Source organism: Panthera pardus, unplaced genomic scaffold (genome assembly GCF_024362965.1).
Source record: "Panthera pardus isolate Hobbes unplaced genomic scaffold, ASM2436296v1 HiC_scaffold_16, whole genome shotgun sequence".
In the NCBI taxonomy this organism is placed as follows: domain Eukaryota; kingdom Metazoa; phylum Chordata; class Mammalia; order Carnivora; family Felidae; genus Panthera; species Panthera pardus.
In genome coordinates this window covers 4,948,938-4,975,534 of record NW_026526721.1, presented here as the reverse complement: position 1 = coordinate 4,975,534, position 26,597 = coordinate 4,948,938, and the positions used below count along the sequence as shown (strand labels likewise).

Below are 26,597 nucleotides of genomic sequence, written 5' to 3'. Positions count from 1 at the left end.
GGACCAGTACCCAAGGTCTGCGAGGTGGCGACTGTGTACACACACAGGTGTTATTCTCAGCTACCGTCAGTGTGAACGTCTCGACTCCAGAGACACGTTGGACGAGCCAGGAAAATAATCCAGCTGCACTGAGAAGGCGCAGACTTGCGTGCACAAAACTAATTTGTGTCTTTTTCCCCGACAGTCTGGCGGATACCAAACTCACACCCTGTTCCAGTCTTCAATTCCCAACTTCAAAAACTAGTTTTACTCTAACACTTTGACTTTGACCTTGACCTGTTCGGGACAAATGAAATGTAATGTACTTAAAAACAGATACGCGATCTAAATTTGGGGGCTGGGGAAGGTCCCAGCGCGTAAGGTAACACGAAGGGAATATAAATGTCCCTCTTGAGCACACCAACAACAGAACACGATACCGCGAAAGAGCTCTACCTTTGAAGGGGATAGAAGTTAATTAACCTGTCCCATACTTGCCTAACTTAGCACATACGTAAATGGAGGCTGACAAGGGAAAGTACATGGATTTTCCCCATGTACACACCCATTCTTCAAAGCTGATGTTTCACTCTCTCAAGACAACTTTTTACTGCTCAACTTCCAAAGGAAACTTAACATCGTCATTTCTGAAGTTCAAAAAAAGTCAGAGGAGGAAGTGTGGCTTCGTTGGGAGAATCTGAAAATGCTCCCAACGCAGAGATAACCGGGACCTGGAATCAAGAGGCCCCACCTGACCAGGGTCCACATCCAACATCTGCAAATCCCGCATCTTATTCTGCAAAACTTGCACTGAAGTACCTCCTCATTCAACCGTGTAAGGATGGACGGAAGCCCGACAGCCACGTGGGTTTGTACACAACCTGGGCTCAGGCCCTGTCCTGCCATTCAGTAGCTATGGAACTCGTAGCAAACCATCTAACCCCACCTTCTGGAGATGATGCTGGTAATAATGCCTACCTCCCAGCTCCGGGCATTACAAGAAATACCATAAACTCTTAAAGGAGGACCTGCCTCTTAGCAGTAAGTAATGCCAGCGATTACTACCGACATTATCCTCACTATTATTATTAAGAAACACAGCAAGTGCACCCAAGACAGTAAGCCAAGTGCCTGCACACTTCAGATGCTCAGTGAGTTTCCTCGTACTTTCATTTTTTTATTGGGAAGAATCACAAGCCAAATTTCACTCAATCAAGAGACTGTAATCTCTCACAAATGATAGTGCAAGATTTTCAGAGTAGGGGAGATGTGAAAATCTAAGCAGGTATTTAGTCCCTATATTGTCATAAATTCTGTGGTCCCAAGTAGTTCTTAGGATGAGGTATGTGGGGCCGGTGATACACGTATCACCTTCTGGCCTGTTCCTAAGTGCAAATGCTGTAAGTTCCAGACAGATCCAAACGCATACACATTTTGATAGGAAAAAAAAAAAATCCAGGGGCACCTCGGAGGCTCAGTCGGCTAAGCTTCTGATTCTTGTTTTCGGCTCAGGTCATGATATCACAGTTTGTGGGATCTGAACTAACAGCGGGCTCTGAACTAACAGCAAGGGGTCCGCTTGGGATTCCCTCTCTCTCCACTCCTCCCCCCTTCACATGCACATGTGCCCAGTCTCTCTCTCTCTCTAAATAAATAAAATAAACTTAAAAAGAAAAAGAAAACATATCCCAAATACTTATGCTTCCGGTAACCAGACGACCCCCATTACAAGAACATAACGGGAGAAAAAAGTGACAAGGTATAAAGGAAAATCCAACCACTGCTAAATCTCCTGGAACCACAAAATGAGCCATGGCAACCTCGCGTCCTGGAGGCGAAATCCATTCACAGCAGCTTGGCCTTCAGGAGCTCCCACTCAACGTTCTTTCCAATTCACCTCAAGTGCCTCCTGTCAGAGGGCATTTCATAAGCATCTACCTGGACAAACCTCAAAGTCACCTAGACCAAAGTGCCTGGCGGGGAAAAGCAGTCACTAAACAACACCGACACCTCAAGCCACCAGTTAAAAGCTGAAACACACAGAAACAAAATGGTGGAACCCTCCTTTAAGGAAATACACACTTGAAATAAACACAGAGAACCGGGGGCCACGTGCACACAGGCAGCTCACAGCTGCAGGGTGGGGGAGGGAGGCGGCAGGGAAGGTGCCCTCCCCCCTTCCAGGAGCAAGAGGCCTGGCAGGCAGCCTTGGGAGCCACACGGCCTTCCCCTGGGGCAGGCACGCTCCCTGCCCTTCCAGATCCTCTGCATCCAACGTCTTCCAATAATTGGTGCTTTCTAATCAGGGTTTCCACGTTTCCCACGTTTCCCAGAGGCCTCTTCCCCGGGCGAGCAGGTGACAGAAATATCCCCTCTCCCTTTGACCAGGCAACAAAGGATCCGCAGTGTGCTTTGAAAACAGAAATCCACGTCTTCAGGAAGAGCGGGCCTACGGAGGGCGCTTCCGGCGCAAGGTAACCCGGCGAGAGACGCGCATCCCGAGAGCGCGCCGCACGGATTAATCGAATTATAATTTAATCATCTGATCAAACACTAATTAGCATAACCACTTGAGGGGAGAAATGGCCGCAGGAACACCTCGGTGCTCCTGCTCTTAGCGACTTGGCCTAAAAGGGGATCCAGATTTGGTTTTCTTCTTGTTATTCGTGAGAAAAAAAAAAAAGAAAGAAAAAGCAAATCGTAAAGAAAGCTTCGTCAATGACAAGTATCACCAGCTCTGAGTTTTGTAGCCAAGGAATTATAACCAAGATTGAGAACATCTCCCTTCCGGCTTTCTCTCTCCAGGGCCAGGCCAGCATCCACAGAAAAGCACAAAACTGATATTCTATGGTAGTATCTCGGCTGTATGCTGTTTAACCTAGGGTTTCTCAACCTCTGCACTACTGACATTTTGGACCAGATAATTCTTTGTCATGGCAGGTGGGGGTGTCTGTCCTGCACATTCCAGGATGTTGAGCGACACCCCGGGCCTCCACCCACTAGAGGCCAGTGGCCTCTCCTCCCCCACAAGAATTGCGACGCGTGCAGATGTTTCCAGATACTGCCCAGCGTCACCTGGGAGGTGAAATCGCTCCTAGTTAGAACTACTGATCTAACTGAAGAACACATTTGTCAAGACCATACCCCTTTTTAAAATGATCACATCATAAAAGCGGGGGGGGGGGGGTTATTTCCATCTGCCAAAAATAATGAGCCTAAAATAACAGCGCCATGGAGTTTAATTGTACCTCATGGCTCCGTTTAGAGCTCTACAACAACCCATAATGCCTAGGCCTGTACACGTTAGAAGAATATTTAAATACCAGCCTGCTCCCACTCAACGATCTCTAGACTTCCACGGGGTCCCCTGAGTGGGTCACCCACAGGCTGAAAGGACACTGTCCCTTGCTTCCAGACTTCAGCTGAGGGATCACAGCAGGTATCCCTACCCCCGTCCATGTGACAGCAAACCCCCTGTGAAATCTGTACAGCCAGCAAAGGCCTCAGACCCCGGGGAAATACGGCTCTCTTCCCACACTCCGGTTTTGTGCACGTTAAGTTCTGATATTTGCTCTAGTTTCTAAGGAGGGAGAGAGGAAGGTGAAAATAATGACAGGAGACTAAATGCAGAAAGCTCCTCCATTCCCTGAGAATCCGTCTCCACTACGGGAGGCTCACTGCACTGCCCAAAGCGGCTGGGCCACTAGACAGAACAGCCCTAATGATGCTTGTGCTTATGGACAGACACAGATGCTGGGAACCTAGGGGAAAAAAACACTCAACACGTACTACAGGGTGTAATAAATATTTTCCATGAGTTAAGGTGATTTATTCTAATAATAAATCTGAGTCACACGACCTCTCGTTCGTATTTTTTCTAAGGAAAGTGTTTAACCATTTGCAATGACTCGTGAGTCTCCCGCAGGTCATTAAACTTGATGATGGAAATATTTATGCCCTTTCCGGGGAGTGGGGGGGAGGAGAGATCAAGAAAGAGTGACCTAGGCCAACTACAAAATTTTAAAGAGAACAGTCTGTACAAACCGTGCAGGTTGTGAAATCTCCAGATCAGAGAGGGACGAGGAGCTATTTTAGACTGATTCCTTCTTCCAGAAATCCCCGGGGCAGAGCCTGTGACTTCCTAACACAATGCCCCCCTTTTAAAGGAATGGAGAAGTAGGAACCTATTGTTGTAGAGAGACAGGGTCTCCCCTAATTCGTGTAGTTCTGAGTAAGCAGAAATCCCATTTCTTCGGCCTGCTATGCCTTTCATACCGTTTTCTTCTAAAGCAAAGTATCAAAACAGCCGCTCTGAAAGATCATCTCTGTGGTGAATCACAATAAAATCGCCAGAGCATTATAACATCAAACTTGTTTAAGATGCCTAGGAGGGAAAGTTATTTTTAATATTATCTAAAATAAGATCTCAGGACACAAAAGGGTATTTTTTAAGGCTCTGAATTTAGGCCTCTCCCCGGCACACATTCAAGTCTATTTTAGTGCAAAAATCAAGGACACGGTGTTTTGAAAGGATTATCCTGCCGCCAGTAATTGTCCTCGATTTTATCATGCATGTGACAAGGTCTAAAAATGCATATATGTCCCTATACGCCATTTTTCCTTTTCATGACAACTTAGCATGACAGCACATGCTTCATGTGATAAATACGGTCAATTTGGGGTCATTTGCCTAAAAGGAGGAAGCGGAGACCAAGAGAACCCAAAGAGCAGACGATCCCCAAGTCGTTTACATGTGGCTTTGGAAGGAGCTTGGGCACTGATATTTGAATGAAGGCGCATGTAATGTTCCCAGTTTGGCACCGAAGTAAAACCTCATGCTGCAAACAGATCCATTCTCCTGTCCGGTCTCAATCCACTCTCGCTCATGTCTCAAGACTGCTCAATACAGGGACCCAGACGGTTGCACACTACTGGCCTCTTGCTTGGAGCTGTGGCGCTACATTCAGGTTCCAAAGGGCTTCCCTGCTAGGACCCCAGCTGCAACGAGGGGGTCAGTGTGAGAAAACACAACGGAACCAAGTCCGTAAGCAAAGCGCATACCTAGCAATGAACCTGAACAGCCAATGAACTCAAACAATCCGAAAAAATGGCACACGTATATGTGCACACATATCCACATTTAGATGCTAACAGAGATTCGATTGATTCTCCAGCTACCAGAAGGCAAATTAGAAGTGTCCCTGGTGGGATCCTGGTGGGATCACACCCCCCGCACGCAGGTGCTTCCCCGTCACCAGCTTCTACTGCAACTCTCCCTAAACCTGCCCAAATCCCTATTACCATATGTAGTCAGTGACTACGTAACCCCACACATCCCACCCCCCAAGGAATCACTACTCAATGCAGAGTTCCCCAAGAATTGAGGTCCTCTTGGAATTTCATTGGGTTGGCTTTCTAGCTCGTGTCTGGCCCTCTGTCAAACGGGCCGGGAAGCCCCTTGCCCAGTAGGTGTTTTCCAGAGGTGGATTATGGGCCACCTACATCAGAAAAACAACGCAGTTTCCCAAACCATACATTCCCCAGGGCTGCAGAACCAGACTCCCTGGTGGTCGGAGCTGGGAGACCATATCAACTATTATCTGAGGCTTCTGCACAAAGTTGGGGGCCTATAGGGGTGGAGGAGAGATGGCAAAGGTACCCATTGGAAGGAGACCTGAGGAACTCTTCCAATTATGGCCCATTCCCAAAATGGTACTGGCATCAGAATCTCCAGTACAAGACTCGTGAGGGGAAAAACCCTCCAGGAAATTTCTGTAACTTCTTCCTCCCCGACCCAGCCCACATGGGCACTGAGAACCAACGGCCTTGATCCTTAGGTGAGAAGATCCAGAAGGAGACACGTTAACTAGAACAAGACCCAAGATGTCAACAGACTGCGGCCTGGAGGCAGCCCGTATCCTCCTTCCTCCCCGTCTATTCCTGTTATCTTGACACGGGGGCTGGTGCAGCCCCTTCCTCCATATTCGTGGTCTTCCCGTAACCTTTCCTCCCATTGCCTTTAAGCACCTGATGCCACAGAAGCCTAAAGAAGATCCTCCCACTCCCCTCATCAGCGACAGGGCAACGGGGAGAAAGAGGGGTCTCTTGTGACCATTAATAACAAGGTGGGTGGCCGTGGCTGGTCATGTGAGATGCCACAAGACACAGAGGAACCACGGATCAAAGTAAGTAGCCACGACAAATACCAACATCACGTGTAGGTCAAAATTTTTCTTCCCGGTTTTCTACGTAAATATCCATCAAGTCTGTTGTAGAACAGTAGCCACCAAAGGCTTAATAGGCATTGATTCTGGCGGATCGTAAGACGCACGCACACATCTGGAAATTATTCCCTCTTGCTTTCTGCTCTCATGTCAAGGTACCAGACAGAGTCTGCTAACTTGGGTTCTACCGACCTGAATAATTTACGAGAGAATGATTCTTTTTCTTAGAATGATTTTGTATGCATTTCTTGTTCACTGGCCACCAGATGGGCAAATGACTGCCCTTTGCAGGCACAGCAATGGCAAGGTCCAAGGTGGATGACAGAATAACCCCGGTGCCCTCTCTCGGTCAAGTTGCCCAGTCGCCTGCAAGAGCCAATTGCCACTGTGGTTGGGGGTCTTTAGCTCACCCCTAAGTCTCACACGTAATATTACCAAGCATTCTTATTTCTACCCTGGCAGCTACAAATCAAGTTATTAAAAATGCTCTATAGCCAATACTGAGAAACAAACACTGTAATGAAGCAGGCTGGGATCTGGGGGTTTTGGGGTCCCATGGGAACCCAAAATCAAATCAGGCCACCACGGAGAGAAGAAATGAATCTCGGGTTTCTCGATTGAGAAAAATATGTTTACTCAGAAGTTTCCACGCTATAACTCAGGTCCTTTATGTAGGAAAAAAAAAAAAAAGGAATACAATTTTAAAACACATAGGAATGCGGTGGTTCTCATTATCCTCGTGCTTTGCTTTTGTCTTCGGACATAATCACAGAAATGTTCCCATCACCCTGAAGTTCATGCAGTGAATGGGGATTTCACAAAGTACATCAGTGCTTCATTCAAGGTTAGGAAGAGGCATGAATGGTGAGGGTCTCCCACCGCCATCGGCCATTTCACACGGCCTGGTCCCTCCATAAGCATCCTGCCTCTGGGAGACTCTAGTCTCAGTTTAATGTGATCCTCATGGAGGTCCCATGAGGATGCAGAGGGCACTCGGGGACCCCGAGGTCATCAGGATCTTCACTGGGAGCGTTATCACCACTGTAGTTTTGCAAAAGTAGCCAATAATTGGAGAATTTGCATAATATAGAAAAAAACTGTAAGCTTTCGCTGCATTTGTGCACAGCGGGCACCAACAAGAATCGCTTAAATTCTGTGTAAAATACAGCTTAAAGCCATTTCCTGGTTCCTCATCCCAATAATAAAAGAGACAAGGCTCACATCAATCAAAATTGGTAATTAAAGGCTTCAAATCTCTTTATCACCTCAGCAAATGTGGCCATTATGTAGTCTGGAGACGCTGGCTACAAAATGGCCCATTTTACAGAGACTTCTTCACAAGATGAAAGGCAAATGCTTTTCACAGCATCTGGCTCAGGGGTAGGTCAGGACGTGGCTTTTGTTCAGATTTACAACCTGTAAACCAGCAGTATTTCCATGCAAATTTAAGAGTTCTCCTCCCTTGGGGCACCTGGGTGGCTCAGTCGGTTAAGCCTCGACTTCAGCTCAGGTCACGATCTCGCGGTCCGTGAGTTCGAGCCCCGCATCAGGCTCTGGGCTGACGGCTCAGAGCCTGGAGTCTGCTTCCGATTCTGTGTCTCCCTCTCTCTCTGCCCCTCCCCCGTTCATGCTCTGTCTCTCTCTGTCTCAAAAATAAATAAACGTTAAAAAAAAATTTAAAAAAAAAAAAAAAAAGAGTTCTCCTCCCAAGGAGGGCACTTGTTGGGATGAGTACTGGGTGTTGCATAGAAGTCATGGATCGCTGCGTTGACTCCTGAAGCCAATACTACGCTGTATATCAACTAACCTGAACTTAAATAAATAAGTTCTTTAAAAAGTAAAATAAAGACTTTTTATTTAAAAAAAAAAAAAAGAGTTCTACTCCTAATAGAAAAGACAACCCACTTGGGACTAGAAAAACCAAAATGTTACAAGAAACAGATGCAGTCGTAGGAAGGAAGACTATTTCATCCTTTTTAATATTTTTTTTTATTTTTTTAATGTTTATTTATTTTTGAGAGAGAGCACAAGCAGGGAGGGGCAGAGAGAGAGGGAGAGACAGAATCCGAAGCAGGCGCCAGGCTATGAGTGGTCAGCAAAGAGCCTGATACGGGGCTCGAACCCATGAACCATGAGATATGACCTGAGCTGAAGTCAGACGCTTAACCGACTGAGCCACCCACAGCCCCTTTAACTATTTTTTAATGTTTATTTATTTTTGAGATGGGGGGGACAGAGAGAGAGAGAGAGGGAGACACGGAATCCGAAGCAGGCTCCAGGCTCTGAGCCGTCAGCACAGAGCCCGACGCGGGGCTCAAACCCACGAACCGTGAGATCATGACCTGAGCCGAAGTCGGACGCTTAGCCGACTGAGCCACCCAGGCACCCCAAGACTACATCATTTTTAAGAGCAGGTGTGTTCTTTCTTTGTCCGGTGACATTTACGTCAGTCAATCAGCTGGTGGTGACTTGGCCTGCCCATCTCAACTGACCATTTAGAGGAGTGCACAGCACAATTTAAATCTCCAGAACTTAGGTAACATGGACGAACTTGTGATAATCACAAGACCCTACATCCGAACCTTTCTCTCACTAACTGCTCTGCCACAAACACACACGTGGACCCAACCCTCTCCCTTTCTGCAGCTGACCATCCGCGAGAGAGGCGACGCACGCCGCCCAATGAGTATCTGTGGCCATGCAGCCCGCTCCGCATCGTCCCCTTACCCACCCCCCAGACCTACCCAGGCCCAGTTTCCAAGCAGTATATACACTGGCTCCCGCCCCACCCCCCGAATCAGACACGATCTTAAACCCTCAGAGCATTTCTAGAACATTCCGCAGCATCCGAAGCGGTTTCCCAGTACTTCAGCAAGGGCTGAGATGCCTTTTTTGGTCTCCTCCAAAAATTCTGCACCCTGCTGGGAAGTTAGAGGAAGCAGGCATTCGGAATGGAGGTGATCTCTCACGTTTTCAGCGCTTTCTTTCACTGTCTCCACCACTGCATTTAAAAACGGCTTTCTATAAATAGGACTGCTGGCTCACTCTTAAATCTTACTCACTGTTGTCTGCGTAAAAATAACTTAAATAGGGATGCGAGCAAGATTTATTAATCTCTGTCATTCTGCTGCGCGGGAGACCCTTCCTTCCTCTTACCTCAACAAATATCTTGTCGACCCCCTTTCTCTCCCCTCTGCTGACCTGGGATATACATTTACATATTCCAGGGGGGCTTCAAGACCAAAAATTCGTCCACCTGAATGACTTTTTTTTAAATACTGTAATTACTGATCAACACAGAATACCGATCTCCCGATATCAAAGGATAATAAATATTGTACACCGGGACACCCAACGTGATTCTTTCGTTTAAAGAGAAGTTGAAATTTCAATAATGAATAAAACTATTCCTTTCATGCTACTTTGAGGAAGCAACCAACTGCTGCAAAATGAGAAAGGAAAAAAAGAGAGATAATGCTGAGAAACTCCGAAATCAGTGGGACACTTAAGAAAATAATGTGATTTTTTTTAAGTCAATTAAGGCCTAAGACACTGAGCTTTGTTTTGATGTCCTGGGTGGCCCTTTGATGAAGAAATGAATTCCCAAGAATCCCGAGGGAAAGTTCTGTGTGGATCTGATGCTTCCGACGGGCTTTCAGAATGCAACAGGGCAGTAAACATCGTATAGGGTTTCTGAATCGTGCACTTAGCAGCATTCGCTTGAGAACAAGGGGGGCCGGCGTTTGTAACCTTACTTTCTGTGACACTTGACCCAATCCACACCAGGAAGAGCACCTCAAACAGCTGCATCACCATAATGACCCCGTGATGGAGTCCCACCACGTACTCCAGATGTGAATCCATTTCGGTAAAGAGCAGAAAATGCCCGAGACGCATTTCTAGCAAATAAACGCTTCTTCAGCCATCAGGTCTGTGTGTCAGAACGAGATGGCAGGAGCCAAGGAATCCTCACGGCGACTTAGGTACCTTTCTCACAATGGTTTAGAGACAGGGGCCCAGAAGGAGCAAAGGAAGGGTGAGGTGGGGACAGGAGAGAAGGACGCAGACAGGAAGGGAGGGGAGGAGGGGAGGAGGGGAGGAGGGGAGGAGGGGAGGAGGGGAGGAGGGGAGGAGGGGAGGAGGGGAGGAGGGGAGGAGGGGAGGAGGGGAGGAGGGCCCTGCCCATCATCTGGGCCTCCTTCCAGTCAGCCAACATCTATTTCCACCCATTCTGTGCACACGCTCAGCACAGGGTGTCTAAGGACACACTCGAGCACTGCATGAGTCTCACCTTCTAGAGAGGACACAGTCACTAGCCACATAAGCAGCAAAGGAATAAAGTTATCTGCTGCCCTAGACACCGTGGAGGGAACGTCCAAGGTTCTATGTTAAATGTAAGGACCTAATATGGGGGAGGTCTCTGCATCCAGCCCTGCCCAACATCCTGGCCAGAAGCTGTCTGACTTCTGAACCGGAAGCCAGTAATCTACCCGCTCCGTGGCACTTCCCTCCTGCCACCTTCGTGGATGGTGTCACCTGCAGAAGGCACCCTGTGGGCTGCACCCACAAACTGAGTACATGTGGGGTTGCTGGAATCTTCCATGCCCGTCTTATCTTAACCCATAAGCTCGGGAGGGAAACACAACTCTGAATTTTCTATTTTCAAAACACTAAAGGAAAGAACACAAATCGGGGGGCGGGGGGGACCTGGCTCTCGGGGAGGTGAAGAGTTAATCCTGGTCCAGGTGAACAGGTGCTGCTCAATTTGCCCGGGGAGTGGGGGTGGGGAAGGCGGGGGGGGGGGGGCGGGGGAGGGGGGTTCCTGGCCGCAGAGTCCCGCAGGCAGGGCAGTGAGACAGCCGGACTGCAGAGGAGCGGCAGCATCACCCCTGTCACCAGCAGCGGGAGGAGAAGCCAGCAGGGCCTCCTGGAATGACATTGGAAGGTCAGCCAATCAGGCGCGGGGCTGCTCCCGGAGCCGCCACCTCCAGGAGGAGACGCACACACGCCTGGGCCGGGCTCCCCCGCCAGTTTGGAAGGGGCTATGCAAATGCACCTTCCTCGCCGGGCACCTTCTAGGTTTCAGGAAAGCGCTGCAAAAGAACGAGCGCGGTCTTCCTTTGTAAAATCGGCAACAAACCGCGGCCGGACACCACCTCCCCGCCACAGCCTGCGCACTGCCCCCGGGCAAGTGCACCGTGCCACGGGGGTCTGGGCACTGGAACCGGAGAAACCGCGGGGAGGAGGGCCTCCGATCGCCACGCACACACGGCAGAGCTTCCCCGGAGGCGGCCGTTTTGCCTGCTCTGCCGAGGAGGGCTGGCTGCAGCAGTCTTGCGAGGTCTGCCGCCCACTAGTGTCCTATGGCGGGGACACAATTGACATGCAGGTACCAGCACCTCTCTCCCTCCCGGGGGCCTGCCGAGGGAGCCGGTCACCAGGAGCCAGCGTGCACTTCCGCGCGCGCAGCAGCCGAGAAAATGCCCAGACGCGGCGGGTGTGCACGAGAAACGCCCCAGGGCCCTGCGCGCTCTGCCCGCTGCGCCCCGCACACACGCACGCCACGCAAACGCTGCCGCTGCCCTGCCTAACCTGACGCTAAATGTATCATTTTCACTGCCTATTCATTATTGATGAGGTACATTCATGATCTCACCCCGAGAATTCAGCTCATTTTGTGAAATTCGGATGCCATCGATTCTGTAAATGCATCCACTGAGAAATCCATTCTTTAATTTGTCAAACAGAAATTTCTAGTCTCCTGCTGTGTTCATAGGTCTCTCCTTATAAAATGACCTTCCCCATATCTCTCTCTCTCTCTCTCTCTCTCTCTCTCTCTCTCTCTCTCGGCCCTCTTACATCGAGTTTCAACGCACATTGATTGCATGGAGTGTCTTCAGGAAAGCCTCACTGCATCCCATCTCAGACATATCAATGATAGAACACTTTGATAGCTACGTGGAGGTCCAGGAATTAGGGATTTTTTTTTTTTTTTTTTTTTTTTTTGGTCAACATTATTTCCCCTACCAGCACCTCTGTATATGGAACCCTTTCCTGCCCAGCGGGCCCCTGATTCCCCCGGGGGCAGCAATGAACTGCCATCACACCAAAGGGGCATCCAGGAGAGAGTCGAGAAGGATGGGCTGCCATTTATTAAAGGTCTGCATGGCATTTTGTTTTCCTACAGAGGGCATCTGGCAGGGGCACACAGCTTAAGAGACCTAGAAATTTTAGATGAGCTCTGAAATTCTGAGATAGAATTTGAACCTGCTTAATAAAAACAGGGGAAGGAGAGGAGGGCAGGAGGCCCTGAAATTATTCACCTGGCGACACTTTACTTACGTCTATTTACCCGAATAAAATAAAAGTCATTTTAAAAGGTCTCAAGGTGCATTTGTACTCACAAAGGCCTGCTCCTAAATTTAAATAAAATGCCCAGTTCGCAGCATGCAATATCCTGTCGAGACGAGCCCGTGATGCCGGGAAGGGGCTGACACCCTACTTTTGTTCTGATGAGCACCTGTCTCTCTCCCAGCACCCACCTCCTGTAATCTCCACGAGCTCCGTGAAAACAGCAAAGCCACAAAGGTCAAGATTCCACGGCTCAGGAAAAGATGTCAGGGACACGTGGGTACATAAAGAGACGCAAAGATACTAGCAAAAATGTATTCTATGCAATAAATATGCTCACTGTTCCTTATTCAGCTTATCCAGAGGCCTGCTCCTGCTTTTAACAGGAATCTTAAACTACAATGTGCTCCGGGGGGTTAAAACCAAGAGAAACTGTGGCCAAGCACAATGCAGTGTGATCCTGTCCTGAAGAGCCATCCAGGGACGTGTGTCTGCACAGATATGGACCCTGTCTCCTCACACTGTAACAGAAGGTCTCCGGTGAGTATTTCCAGAACGTTGCAGAGCAAGTTGACTGCTTTAAACATGATGACAGCACCTGATCAGGTGAGGTAATTCATTCAAGCGTTTAACCCATGAAGGGACTGCTCGCTCACTTTTATTTTTCACCCAAAATACCGTCTGCAGCCTCTCCAGCAACCGTGCCTTCGCTAAGAAATACATGTGCACCGCATTACATCAGCGGGAGAAACGCTATTGTCTACTGGTAAAATGCACTGTGGGGTTCTGATGTTGTCAGCACCCCAGACTATCAAACTGCATAATCCTTTACAAATATATTTGTGTAAATCCTGTCAGACATTTTGCTATTTGAGGCCTAGTGGTAATCAGCTTAGGTATTAAAATTCACAGATCTTTCATCACACACATTCAGGAATTTTTTTTAAATTAAGGTAGACCAAACTATGATAGTTGTTAAAAAAAAAAAAAAAAAATCCTGTTTTTTTTTAAAGTCTCATTCAGATAGATGGGTAGGAACCATTTAATATCACATTTTTGAAATGTGGTCCTCTGAACAGAGAGCATTCCAATTTGGACTCATACTCTATTTTCACATGACTGTGTATTTTATGATCCTTTTTGCACAGTATCCATTGAACATCATTCATCGAGAAACTCTTTAAAGCTAATTCCTCCCCCCCGCCGCCGAATAAAAGAGCCCAAAGCTCTACAGTCAGGCCTTTTTTTTTTTTTTTTTGAATGCTTGGTCATAAAAAGAGAGGGCCATTTTTATATAAGAGTTCCACAGCCTTCTGATAGATAGCGTCAGACCACGTAATACAGCCACATCCAATATTCATTTGATATGCACCCTTATATTGTGAAATCTACCTGCATTCATTACAGAGCCAATAAGGTGGTTATCAATCAACCCTAAAGGTCTTGAAAAAGGTGTAAGAGGATAAGGCTCAAAATGCGCGTGCATTTCTTTGCATAGATTTTCCTTGTAGAACATTTGAGGTTTTCCACAATTGTCTCACTATGATTTTCTTATCATTTCAGTATGGAGATCGATTTTTTTAAAAGTCATACGCATGTATAGAATCCCTGCATCAGAGACTGTTCCAGAAATTCTTCCACACTATTTCTGTCACCTCTAACTGTAAAACTGTAAAACGGGGACTGACTGACACTCAGAAGCACAAAGTCGTCTGTCATCCTGAAACACGTATTTCCCCACAGGATGGAAACCTTATTTCATCCTATGATCCCGACCTTTCCCAGGAGTCGGGAGAGGTACGCCCTGACAGGTGAGACAGGCCGTCAAGGCTCTGAGGCACAGGGACATGTATGTGAGCATTTTTTACGTCTTCTCCTGGTTCACATTAGCAGAGCAGCATAAAGGGCCGACTTTCCTGATGCATCAGCACACATTAGCTACAGCAGATCTCTCCCCCAAGGTAAATTCCCAGGAGGCTGCAGGAGCGGGAGAGTGCCCTCTGGGAAAGATGGGGTCATGTCAGAACTTGTTGCAATCCTCGCCTGCTGGGAAACCTCCAAATGAAAGTTGTGCACACTTTGCTGTAGGTTATATTAGAGAGCAAAGCATCATTTCCCTGTTAATTTCAGGAGTGCCTTCTTCTCTACCTGTTCTCAGTCGCCTTTTTTTTGTATTATTAATTTTACAAAGTTTCTTGTGTTTCCTCTGTCCTGTCAGTGGGATGATTTAGACACTATCTAGACAGCACAGAAAACGCACCCGTGTGCATCTTTCAAGAAAATCTGAGAGCCTCCCCTTGGCTTCTGGTATTTTCTCACAAGGGTGAGATTTCTTTCTTCCTTCCCACCCCCTCACCCCCACCCCCACCCTCTGTGTCTCCCGGGCAGGGGATTCTGCTTTAATGGTTTAATTTTCACTGTCAGCAAGTCATACATCTGATGCAGCTTTGTGTTCCAAAATTTGGAACGGGAATTGAAGCTGTAACTACTCCCGGGCAATACCAAATGAGGACAGTTTCCCTTAGTTCCCAAGTGAGAGGAAGCCATTCATACATGTAAGTTCATATTTACACAGCGACGGGCAAACTAAGGTGCAGGCACACTTACTAATTGGGTCTGACTCAGGCAAGAGCAATAGCTTTTCGAATCCCCAGGAAGAAAGCATCTCAAAATGTGACACTGATGGGCGCGAGGAAAGGAACCTCTTTACAATATTCGCTGATGTCATTTGTGCAACTATACAGGTGTTTTTAAAAATTTGTCAACAGCTCAGATGATGTAATGCTTAGGAGTGCATAATTTTACATAAATGACTGTGAGGGAGATGTACTACCGCGGGGGGGGAGGGGGGAGGAAGGACAGATCTTTCTTAAAGGCTTCAGTGCTGCCGGAGACGAATTGTGGCAGATTTAAAGCACATGTTTTAAAAGCTCAAAAAGCTCTGAATGCGAAGCCAGCCGCTCTTAATTGACCCCCCACCTGCCCACACTTGGAATGTCATGTCCCTTTGAGGTTGTAATGTGTCAAAGTGGCGATCTCCCCTCTCCCCTCCTCTCGCCAAACCTGGTTTATTCTGAATGAGGTAGCTATCTAGCCCTGGAGTTAGCTCGCAGCTGTCACTTTGCTAGGTAAGCTCCTTTAAATGATTACAGAGCAATCCCCCCCCCCCACCCCCGGCCTCTCTACATTGCCTCCTCTCCTCCCAAAAGAAATAAAAATAATATTAAATAAAAGAAAGAAAGACAGAAACGCATGACAGTTTAAGCACAGATGGGGGGAAGGAGAAGGGAAAGACTTCCCCCCATGCATCCGATGCCCCCCACACTCAGGTCAATACAAGCAAGGAAATTGACCACAAACCGAAAGGCTCACCATTCGCGAAGCTCTGGAACAAGGAGAGAGCCAGTATCCACATGCCCCTGCTGCTCCCCGGCCTCCCGCGAGCGACGCGCCGGCCTCGCCCCCCGCGCTCCGCCCGGCTCCGCTCGCTCGCCACCTGCCCGGGGGCCGCCGCCCGCCCGCCGCCGCCGCCGCCGCTGCTGCCGAGCCGCCCGGGCACGCGGCGCGGCCGGGCTCCGGGGCGAGGGCTGCGCTCGCCGCGCGCTGCGCTCCTGCACACCTGCTCCCGGGCGCCGCGCCCAACGCTGCGGCCAGAGCGGGCCGGCGGGGCTGCAGCCCAGGTGCGCCGTCAGCTCAGGGGGCCGCCGGCAGGTCGGCAGGTGGACGGAGCCGCAGACGCGGGCGTGAGCTCATCCCGGGCACCCGGCGCCCCGACTGCGCAGCAAGCGGCCTCCCGTGCGCCGGCCCTCAGCCTCCACATCCAGGCAGCAGGCGGGCGGGCAGGCTCATCTTTCCTCTCCCGCGGCCCGAATCGCAGTGAGCCCTCGCTAACCTTCCCTGCCTGGGAGGCGGGCGGGCGGGGCGCGGAGCGAGCGAGCGAGCGAGCGGCGCGGAGGCGAGCGGGGACCCCCTCCCCTGCCTCTGGCCGCTGGGGCGCTCTGCAGTCTTAAAGCAGCAGCGGAGAAGTGGAGCCGGACTGGAGAGGCAGGAGCGACGAGAGCGCGGCCACCACACAGTCACGCACAGTCATCAGGATGCGTTTCTTAGAGGCTTAAATAATCATTTCAACGGCCGATTATTTTTAGTTATTTTCTTGCAGGTTGCTAATAAGACACGGCCGGGGGGGGGGCTATTCCGGAGGCCTGCCAGCTAGGCAGAGGTGACCATGAGATGTTAGCCGTTTTAGTAAAATGTGCAGCCGGGTTCAGATTTCGTATTTACTCTCCTAAAAGTCCAGCTCATTTGCCCGGAGGGAAAAGGCCGCCTCCAAATCCTTCCTGCTCCTATAATGATCTCGATGGTTTCACGGGCTAATTTTTAATTATCTCAAATACATTGTAGAACACAAACACAGGCAATTCTAATTTTGCTCTCTGGATGGTGCAAAAAAAAAAAAAAAGCCTGATTAAAATTGGTGGTAATTTGAGTAATTCCAAACCTACAACCCCTTCCACGTTAGTGTGAAAAGCCAGTATGATTATATTTCCTGAGTGTTCTGTATGGTTCTTGAAGTCACAATATTAAAATAAAAGCCTTAAAAGGGACATGCACCCATGTTTCATCACTTTGCAAAAAACAAACAAAACAAGCTGGAATGCACCCCGGTTTCGGATCCAAGGTAGAATGCTCAGGGACAGGGCAATCAGGCCTGAGGACGAGAAGCGTCCGGGGTGGAGGAGGTGGGCTCATGGGAAACGAGTGGGCCCCACGGTTCCCTCCATATGCAAAAGGAGAGATAAGCACACCTACAACGGCTCGCAAAATAACAGGAAAAGCAAATGGTGAGGCAGAAACAAAATGGTGCTTTACCGGAGTTGGGCACAAGATGGCCAGGCCCTGTGTGGGAGGAAGGGCCAGCTGAGCCAGTGATGCTGCGCGCTCGCCATCGCTCTGCAGCTGCAGGTGGTCACGTGCTGCCGCCCACTCAGGACCGCAGGCCCAGCCCTGCCCTACCCGGCCCCGGGGGTCCTCCGGCTTTGCACCCGTGGGGTGCTCGCTCACTGGGCTCTCCTAAATGCAGTCCGGGAGGGCAGGGGAGGGCGTGATTTCTGGTCCCACGTCCAGCTCCTCGACCCATTCATTCAGTGCACAGAATGCTAACTGCACACCGGCCATGTGTGAGGCTCCTCTCCGCCTTCACAGTCAGGCGCTCAGGCACTGGGATCAGACATCAGAGCACCATTTGGCCACTTACCTGAGGTGCGGCTTGTGCCTGGTTATTGTCACGTGCAGAACGAACATTCCCAAGGCTCCTAACTCGTGTGGTTGTGCGTCTCCTTAGCCTGTGTGGTCCCTGTAATAAATCATGGCACGGCTATGGCTGGGGCTGGGATCCCGTGCAAAATGAAAACGGGGAGTGCCTTTTTCAAAAGGGAAAGAATCGCTATTAAAGACTAAAATATGAAACTTTTCCCTTTGTTTCTCAGTCTCTCTCAAACGGTTGTGGCGGTTTTTATTTCCAATTTAATGCCTTGCTCCCTCGGGCCTGGGAATCGTCCCCCGGCAAGGGCGTGTGACTCAGCACAGCCCCAGGAGCTCCCATCTACCGCCCTCCACTGGGCCAATGCACTGTGCCCCCAGCAGGGTCCTGCCTTTCCCACAGGCCACTGCCCCGGTGCACAGTAGATAGAAGATTCTCAAGGGGCTTCCGTCTGCAAGCCCGGAAGCACTTGTAGCCAGATCAGGGGCGGTGAGAGTCTGGCCCTGGTCAGGTCACCTGTGGAATGTATCCCCAGCAAGGGCAGCCTGGGGCAGGGGCAGTCCCCGCTAGGCCCTCCCCTAAAATACCACACAATGTGCATGCGCAGCCTCAACACTCCCTGCGTGCCCACCCAAGGCCCCTACCAGGCACACTGAGGGTGACAGCATCCAGACCTCCTCTTCTCACATTACCCAGATGGCACTGGCTGCAGGATGGGGTGGGGAGGAGCCTGGTCAAGACCCAGGGCACCACGGCAATGAGGGAGTGGGTAGGCAAGAACCCCTCCTGCGAAGGTGGCAGGATAGCACAGGAGGCATAAATGCCAAATCAACATAATTGTTCAAAGCAATGAACATTTCAAGATGGCAACTGCAGAGCATTTAACCCCAAGTGCAGGTCCTTCTGGGAGGCAGGACTCCAGTGCAAATGCCTGGGATTTGACCCCCAGGACGCCAATGAAGGGTCTGTGGCGGTCTATCTAACACACCTGCCCCAGATTGACCAGGTTAGTAGTGATCTAGAATAGGCTTAACAGAGCAGCTCTTCCCACAAAGACTTCTAGAACATATTTCAAAATAAAAACACACATATACCACAAAACTGTGAGCTCCGTGAATGGAGGCGCCATTATCTCTCCTGCTTAGGAAGCTGTCCCCGAGGCCTGGCACATGTACACACCCAGGAAACAGCTGTGAAGCGGAATGCAGATCTGTAATGCAGGGAGCAAGCGAAGCCTGCTCTAAGATACGTACACATTACGCTATGTGGAAATTCAGAAGAGAAAGAATACTCACCCTCACCCTTGGAGAAGTCTTTTGGAGGGAAATGGCAATCTAGCTGAGCCTGCCGGTTCCATTAAGATGTCAAGAGGCAAAATTGAATCAGGGGGAAGGGGGTGCTCTACCCTGATCAAGCAGACACCAGGAACTTGACCAGATACACTTGGGTTTTAATTTGTGTTATTTCAAAACCCCCATCAGGAGTTCTGGGAGTTCTAAAGGGTGAAACTTGAAAGTGACACCCTGCACGTGGCCTGGCAAGGGGAGGCTGAGGAAACTGACCAGCTGCTTCAGCGGGTCTGCCCCAGGTGCAATAAACAAGGCAACTTACATGGGAGGCTTGCCCTCCCCTGCATAGGACCGCATCTCCCCCAGCCTTCCAGAATCCTAAAAGTTTATAGAGAGGCCTTGAAGAGATCCAGCTCCGTGTACCCTCCAGATGGTCTCAGTTGCACCTTACTCTCTCCAGGATGTTTCGTTGAAGGTGCTTGGGGGGGCGGGGCAGGTGGAGGGGAAAAGAGCCTGGGGCCAGCCCTCAGTCTACCGGAGGCTGTGTCCTCTCCATAACCTCTCCCAACAATGGAATTCTTTTTTTGTATTCCAACTTAATGTTAACACCTGGCCTCCTGAAAATCAACCTCTGACCTGAAATGAAAGCATTCTGTAAGTTATTGTCTTTCCGTCCCCACCCCCGGCCCAAGCCAGATAAAAGTGTCCCAGGCTACTTTTCGCCCACTTGAATTATGCTAAACAGGAAACAAGGGCCGTGGGGGTGGGGGGCGGCGGCAGCATCTGATTTCATCGTCTGTTTCTCCTCCATGTTCTCTTGCAGGATTGAGAAGAGCATCTCTCTCTAGTGGTGGCATTTGAGCCACGTTCTAAAGGAGGGGCTGGGGTGACACATAGATGGGATGGGTGAGGAGGCACTTGGGGTTACAAATGTCAGCAGTGGCCGCAGTGGGAGGGCTCGCTCCTTTCTGACCAAGGGGGCAAGTAGTTGCCCAAAGGAGCCTGCAGCAGCGTCCTCTGGATGCCCAAACCGGGTGACTGAAAGCCACGGAAATTTCTGGTCTCACAGTTCTGGAGGATGGAAGTCCAAAATTAAGGTGTGGGCACAGCTCTACTTCGACACCTGTAGGGGAATCCTTTCTGCCTCTCCCAGCTTCTGGTGGCCGGCAGGCAGTCCTCCCCGTCGTCTGGCTTGTAGGTGCCTCGCGCCAGCCCATAGCTTCACGTGGCCTCGTCCCACTGCGTGACCGTGTCTCTTCTGCTCTTTGTCCAAGGACGGCAGTCATACTCGATGAGGGACTCATCCCAATCCAGTATGGGCCCATCTTCCTTACATCTGCAACTTGTAACGACCCTGCTTCTAAATACGGTTGCATTCTGAGATACCAGGGGTTAGGGTTTCAGTATATGGTTTGGAGGAGACACAACTGACCCCGTAACAGGACCCAAGAAGCCCGAAATCAAAAAGCAAAGGGCATGGGAAGGGTGTCCCGACAGAAATGGCCATGGACCCCACACCCCTTGCTCGTGCCGTGTGTACCAGAGACCCCCGCGTGGTGCCCAGAGAAGGACTTCAGGCTCTCTGGAGCCTCGATTTCTTCCCTTGGAAAATGAAAATAAGCATATATGTTCTTCTTACCTTACAGATTGTCAAGCTGACAAAATGAGGTATGGGAGCTGGTTTGATAGGGGTTACACCGAGCACCGCCACCTACGGTCATTACTGTCTGAGGCCGGACCTGTAGAAACATGCTGAGTAAATGTACGATCCTGGAGGCTGGTACTTCGGTTGAAATGAAATCAGGCACTATTATACTTCCGGTCTGAGAACTGCAAAGGGTAGAGAGGGCCAAGAGTGTCCGGGGGCCGTCCCTTTTTTCCTCCACTGAGCTCACGGACACCTTCCGCAAATACTCAGAGCATGCCTGCTACTTACAGCAGCTAGAATGGTCCCCGGGAGCTCAGAGAGGAGTTAAGTGTGGAGCAGGGAGGTAGGGGGCACTAGGCAGCCTCTGGGTTGCTTGAAATGTTCTCTGTGTCTGAGTGGAAGTCACAAGGATACATACACACAGAAACATTCGTTAAGCTGTACACCTAAGATTAGTGCACTTACACACTTGACTGTACATTTAAAAACAAATCGTGGCTAAGACACTGTCCCTACTAACCTCACAATTCAACGGGGGATTCGGATAATAGTTGCGATAATTTGATGAAATAAACTCTGTAATTGGGGGGTGGCACATTAATTCAGCTAGTGGGTGTGTGTTGGGAACAGTGTGCAGGAAACGAGACAGGAACAGAGGAACTGGTGCGAGAAGGGTTTGGACTTCATCGTGAAGGTGAGCGGAAACCACTGACCTATGGGAAGCAGGAAGTGCTATGATCAGATTTATGCTCTGGAAGCATTCCCTGCTAGGGACGCGGCGGAGAATGGCCAGGGGACTTGAGAAGGTCACAGGATGACAGTCAGAAAGCTAGCCTGAGTCCAGATGGAGAACAACTGAGACCCCCATGAGAGCCACGGTACTGGGATGAAGACATTTGCATCCGGTAATATTGGGACACAGTAGGAAGGCGAGACCGTCGAACACGGAAACACCAGTGATGGCGATGACAGCTGCCGTCACCATCATCGTGGTGGTTATTCAGTGCTGGCATGTCCGGTGCTGTGGATGCTTACCAAATTCAATTCTGCTCTGTGACATACGTGCCATGACTGTCATTCCCATTCTTCAGCTGGGGGAGCCTCAGCTCAGAAGGGTCCAGAAACATCCAGGTAGGGGCAGAGCTTGAATCCAAGGACAGCCCTCTATGTCTGGTAAGGATCAGTGTCCTCAGAACAGGGAAGAGAGGGCAGGAAGTGGGGACAGAGAGAGGAGAAAGTGGTGAGGGACAGGGAGGAAGTGGTGAGAGGGAGAGAAGGAGGAAGTGGTGATGGAGAGAGAGGAAGTGGTGAGAGGGAGGGGGAAGCAGGGAAAGATAGGGAGGAAGTGCTGAGGGAGGAGGAAGGGTGAGGGAGAGAGGGAGGAAGTGGTCAGAGAAAGGGAGGAAGTAGTGAGAGGGAGGGGGGGAGTGGTGAGAGAGGGAGGAAGTGGTGAGGGAGAGGGAGGAAGTGGAGACGGAGAGGCAGGAAGTACTGAGGGGGAGGGAGGAAGTGGTGAGGGACAGGGAGGAAGTGGTGACAGAGAAGCAGGAAGTGGTGAGGGACAGGGAGGAAAGGCGAGGGAGAGGAAGGAAGTGGTGACAGAGAAGCAGGAAGTGATGTGAGGGAGAAGGAGGAATTGGTGAGGAAGAGTGGGGGGAAGTGGTAAGAGAGAGGGAGGAAGTGGTGAGGGAAAAGCAGGAAGTGATGAGAAGGCTAGGGAGGAAGAGGTGCGGGAGAGGGAGGACACTAAGCTGACTCCCGGGATCCATCTGGGTGCCTGTGTGGACAGAGGAGCCGCTGACCAAAAACAGGGACACCACCATCTCTCAGAGGCTTTTCACGTTCCTGTTCTCTTCTACCATCACACCCACCGCTGTAATGCAGCCAACATGATCTTTTACACACACACACACACACACACACACACACACACACAAGATCACGGGAAGCTCCGTTCACATCTCTCCATTGCCTTCTGATCTTTCGCTCAGTCCGCACCGTGGCTGCAGGCCCTGTGCCCCTCCACTACCACCAACTCCGCCACCTCCACCCTGCTCTGTGCGGTAGGTCTCCTGCTGCCTCCCCACTCCCACCCTGGACATTGGCTCCTGGCCTCTCCTCAAACACGACCAACACGTCCCCACCCTCTCCATAAACACCGTTCCCTCGGCTGCCCACAGAGAACCTTCCTGACAAGCCCCCAAACCGCAGCATATTCTGCCCTGCAGTATTTACCCTCCATATTTAATTACACACATAGGTATTTATTCCTAGGTACATCCACCTCTGTGATGGCTGGGGCCTGGTCTTTCTCTTCCCTGTCGCAGTCGGCAACCCTACAACAGTGTCCAGCATGTAGTAAGTGCTCAGTGGACATCTGCTGAATGACGACAAAGAAAGGCGGCGTTTCAAGAGAAACCGCACATGAGGCAAGACCCCCCCCCAAGGCCTTCGCTACATTTCATCCACCTGCTGGGAGGCAGAGCGGATTCGAAGAATGGGAAGGGACCCCAGATGGAAGGGGGAGAAAGCCTTCTTACACGTCAACTCATCTCAATCTGCGTAAACATTTCATCAAAATAAATCCTTCTTTACTCCCAACCAGGCAGGTGCCTTGCTGATAGCCACTCTAACAAGTTAATTTTCAAATGAAGAGTTCCCGAATCTAGAGATTTGAATTATAAGAAAAGGTCAAAACAGGTTGGTATCAGAGGCGTCTCAGAAGCAGAGAACGCTTCACAGGGAAGCATGGGCCCGTGGGAGCGGGTGCATCACGCAACCCCGGACTCAGTGCAGGAGGGCGGCCTGGCCGAGAGGAGGGGAGACGGCAGATCATGACAGAGTCCACCGGCAGGAGCCCAGGAACCCAAGAGCCCCTGCGGCTGAGCCCGTGCGAGTCGGCCTGAGTCCGAAACCAGGGGTTACAAACCACCCCCTGGTGAGACTTGAGACGTTCAACGCTGCTGGCTTTGGGCCTCCCGTCAGGTGGTGCCCCGGCTCTGGACGTGGAGAAGGAATCACACGCGGGGTTGGCCTGTGACTTTGGCACTGTCTGACAGCGACCCAGTGCGGCCCTGAGGGCGGCAGTCGGGGAGGCAGTCCGGGGCCATCGGGTGATCCCCGTGTCCCCAGCCACAGCTCAGCACACGACGGCACTAGACAAGCAAAGGTCTCCTCTCGATTTACAGGAACCAAAACTGGACATCTTTAGAGGAGTCAAACGGGATACGATAAAATTGGACCCTCCCTCATTTCAGACATATTTAAATGCTTCATGTGAAAAACTAACCAAAAAACCCCCACGTTGGAAAGATGAAAAAGAAATGTTTTTGAACCAAGCAATTCAGACAGTAGAATATCCTGGAAAACGTATTTGTGACCGAGGGGCCAGGGATTTACCTGTAAACACGACAGAAAGTCCAGAGGCTGTAAAATAAAAGACAGTCGACTGCGAGCATTCATTAAACAGCAAAATATAGCAAAACAACATAGAAGGCAAAGGTGGAGTGAGTTGGGGGCCCTGTCACCACACACAGGACAGCTAATGTCCCAACAGCAACAGAAGACTGAACACTCACCAGTCGATAACAAAAAGACGATCGAGCCAATGGAAAAACGCGTCCAGGATTTGAACACAACCATTCACAGAAGACAACACCAGCCAGCGGACCTGAGGGGACGCTCAATCGCGTAAATAGGTGACAAAATGGAAATTTAAATAACAATCACACATTGCCTCTCCCCGCAAAACCCAAAAGTAAGCAGGTGGAATCCTAATGTTGGCGGGGTGCAGGGAGAAAAGGCACTTTCAGATACTGCTGGTGGCGACGCAATGTGTTTGTAGCTTTCTTTATTGTTAACAGATTCTGGCAATATGTATTTAAAAAAAAGCAAAACAAAACAAAAATACACTTACCTTCAACTTAGCAATCCTACTCTTGGGAATCTCTCCCATTGAGGTAAAAAATAACCAGTACTTAAAGCTATTTGCACAATGCTATCCACTGAGCATTGTTTGCTGAGACAATAGACAGAAAAAGAATGAATAAGAGTAAAATCATCTGAGCGCCCATCAGTGAGGGATGCCGAATAAATTTTAGAACACGCAAACGTTTGGAACATCACAGTCAAAAACAAAAAATCAGTGATGTGAGGACACTTCCATCACATTTAATTGAGAAAATAAAGATGCAGAGGAATATATAAAATATCTAATTTCATAAATCAAACAATAACAGAAAGCCTATATGCGTGTGTGTGCGCGTGTAAGTGCATATGTGTGTGCAGGCAACTTCGTAAAGGTGGGAAAATGTTGCACACCAGATAGAAACATCTCTTCCCCGACTGGGCTGAGGATGGGAAACGGGGAGAAAGAAGCAAGAAAATCATTGAAAGAAAAAAAGGAAGAGGTTGATTTAGAAAAACCCAGTACAACAACGTATAACATGAGCTCTTTGTGTGAAATCGGTTGCAATGAATGTAACGGTAGTTGTCTGCGTAACAGTAGATTCATATTTTACTTGTTTATTACCTTTTCTGGGTTGTTCGATCCTTTTTATTTTCTTGATAAGAAGATCTAAAATTACGGGCGCCTGGGTGGCTCAGTCGGATGAAGTCCGACTTCATCTCAGGTCACGATCTCACATTGTGAGTTCGAGCCCCGCGTCAGGCTCTGTGCTGACAGCTCAGAGCCCGGAGCCGGCTTCGGATTCTGTGTCTCCCTCTCTCTCTCTGCCCCTCCCTACTCACGCTTTGTCACTATCTCTCGAAAATGAATAAACATTAAAAAAATTGTTTAATAAAAATAAAAATATTAAATTAAAAGGCAATAATGAAATAAAGTCAACTGGGAAGGCTGACGCAGTCTGTGGGCGCCGTAATGCAAAGGGCACATGCGGAGTAGGAGTGCTGACCCTAAAGGTCCACATTCGCTGGTCTCCTTCCCTCCTGACCTTTCTGGTCCTGCCTTGTTACACTGAAAATGTGTTGGGTGAGAGCTCATTCCGACTCTTACAAAAACCCCTAGGGAAGGTTCACTTCCCCACTGCCCCACAGACGCTGAGCCATCGGGTAGGGGAGGAGTCAGAAGCCAACACCCAGAGGAGGTGACAGAAGAAAAGGAGGCCGGTCTCCAGGGCTCATCTGGTTCAAGCACCTGCACAGGTGAGCGCTCAGGGGAAAGGAAGGGAGATGGGGTGGTTATGGAAGAAAGGGCAGAGTGTTCGTGGAGCTCTGTGGTGGGCAGAGCTGGAAAGGAGAGACCTTCCACTTGGAAACTGTGCCCAAGTTCGGCCGTGCAAACTCGGCTTCTCCTTCTGTGCCACGTCTCCCGTCCATTGCCTTGCAGAAATGTGACATCGTGCACTGACCGGGGACAGGATCCTTTCAGTTTAGGGAGCCCCACGGGAGCAGCTAAGCAGAACTCGCAGTGCACAAAATGGGCAATGACATCTTTCTTCATACCAGTTTCCATGGATTTTACCAAATTTCAGGCAAACTTTTGAAGAGCAACTCTCAGTATTTTAGTTTCTTTATTACTATTTCTCTAGGAACAGTAGTGGATATTATTCCAGGAATGGGTATGAGGCAATTAAAAAGTAAATAATATTGGGAGTGCCCAGATGGCTCGGTTGGTTGAGCATCGGGCTCTTGATTTTGGCTCAGGTCATGATCCCAGGGTCATGGGATGGAACCCCACACGGGATGCTCAGCATGGAGCCTGCTTGAGATTCTCTCTCTCTCTCTCTCTCTCTCTCTCTCTGTCTCTGTGTGTGTGTGTGTGTGTGTGTGTGTGTGTGTCTCTCTCCCCCTCTGCCCCTTCTCCCTATTCTCTCTCTCTAAAAGTA

General features: G+C 49.7%; 1 protein-coding gene and 1 long non-coding RNA gene across 3 annotated transcripts in view; both read right to left on the bottom strand.

Annotated features, from left to right (window-relative positions):
• Window positions 1-16,088, bottom strand: part of DSCAM (DS cell adhesion molecule) — a 699,778-nt gene extending 683,690 nt beyond the window's left edge. For both annotated transcript variants that reach the window (XM_053903059.1, XM_053903060.1), the window contains exon 1: window positions 15,927-16,088. In XM_053903059.1, the coding sequence (XP_053759034.1) occupies window positions 15,927-15,969 (43 nt within the window). In that variant the 5' untranslated portion in view covers window positions 15,970-16,088. The remainder of the gene's footprint in view (window positions 1-15,926) is intronic.
• Window positions 16,089-16,122: 34 nt separating this feature from the next.
• On the bottom strand, window positions 16,123-22,057 carry LOC128777226 (uncharacterized). The gene is made up of 5 exons (XR_008422406.1): window positions 21,787-22,057; window positions 20,743-20,933; window positions 18,909-19,004; window positions 17,809-17,907; window positions 16,123-16,987 (listed from the first exon to the last, which is right to left on the bottom strand). It is a non-coding gene; the product is annotated as an uncharacterized LOC128777226 (long non-coding RNA).
• Between the last annotated feature and the right edge of the window lie 4,540 nt (window positions 22,058-26,597).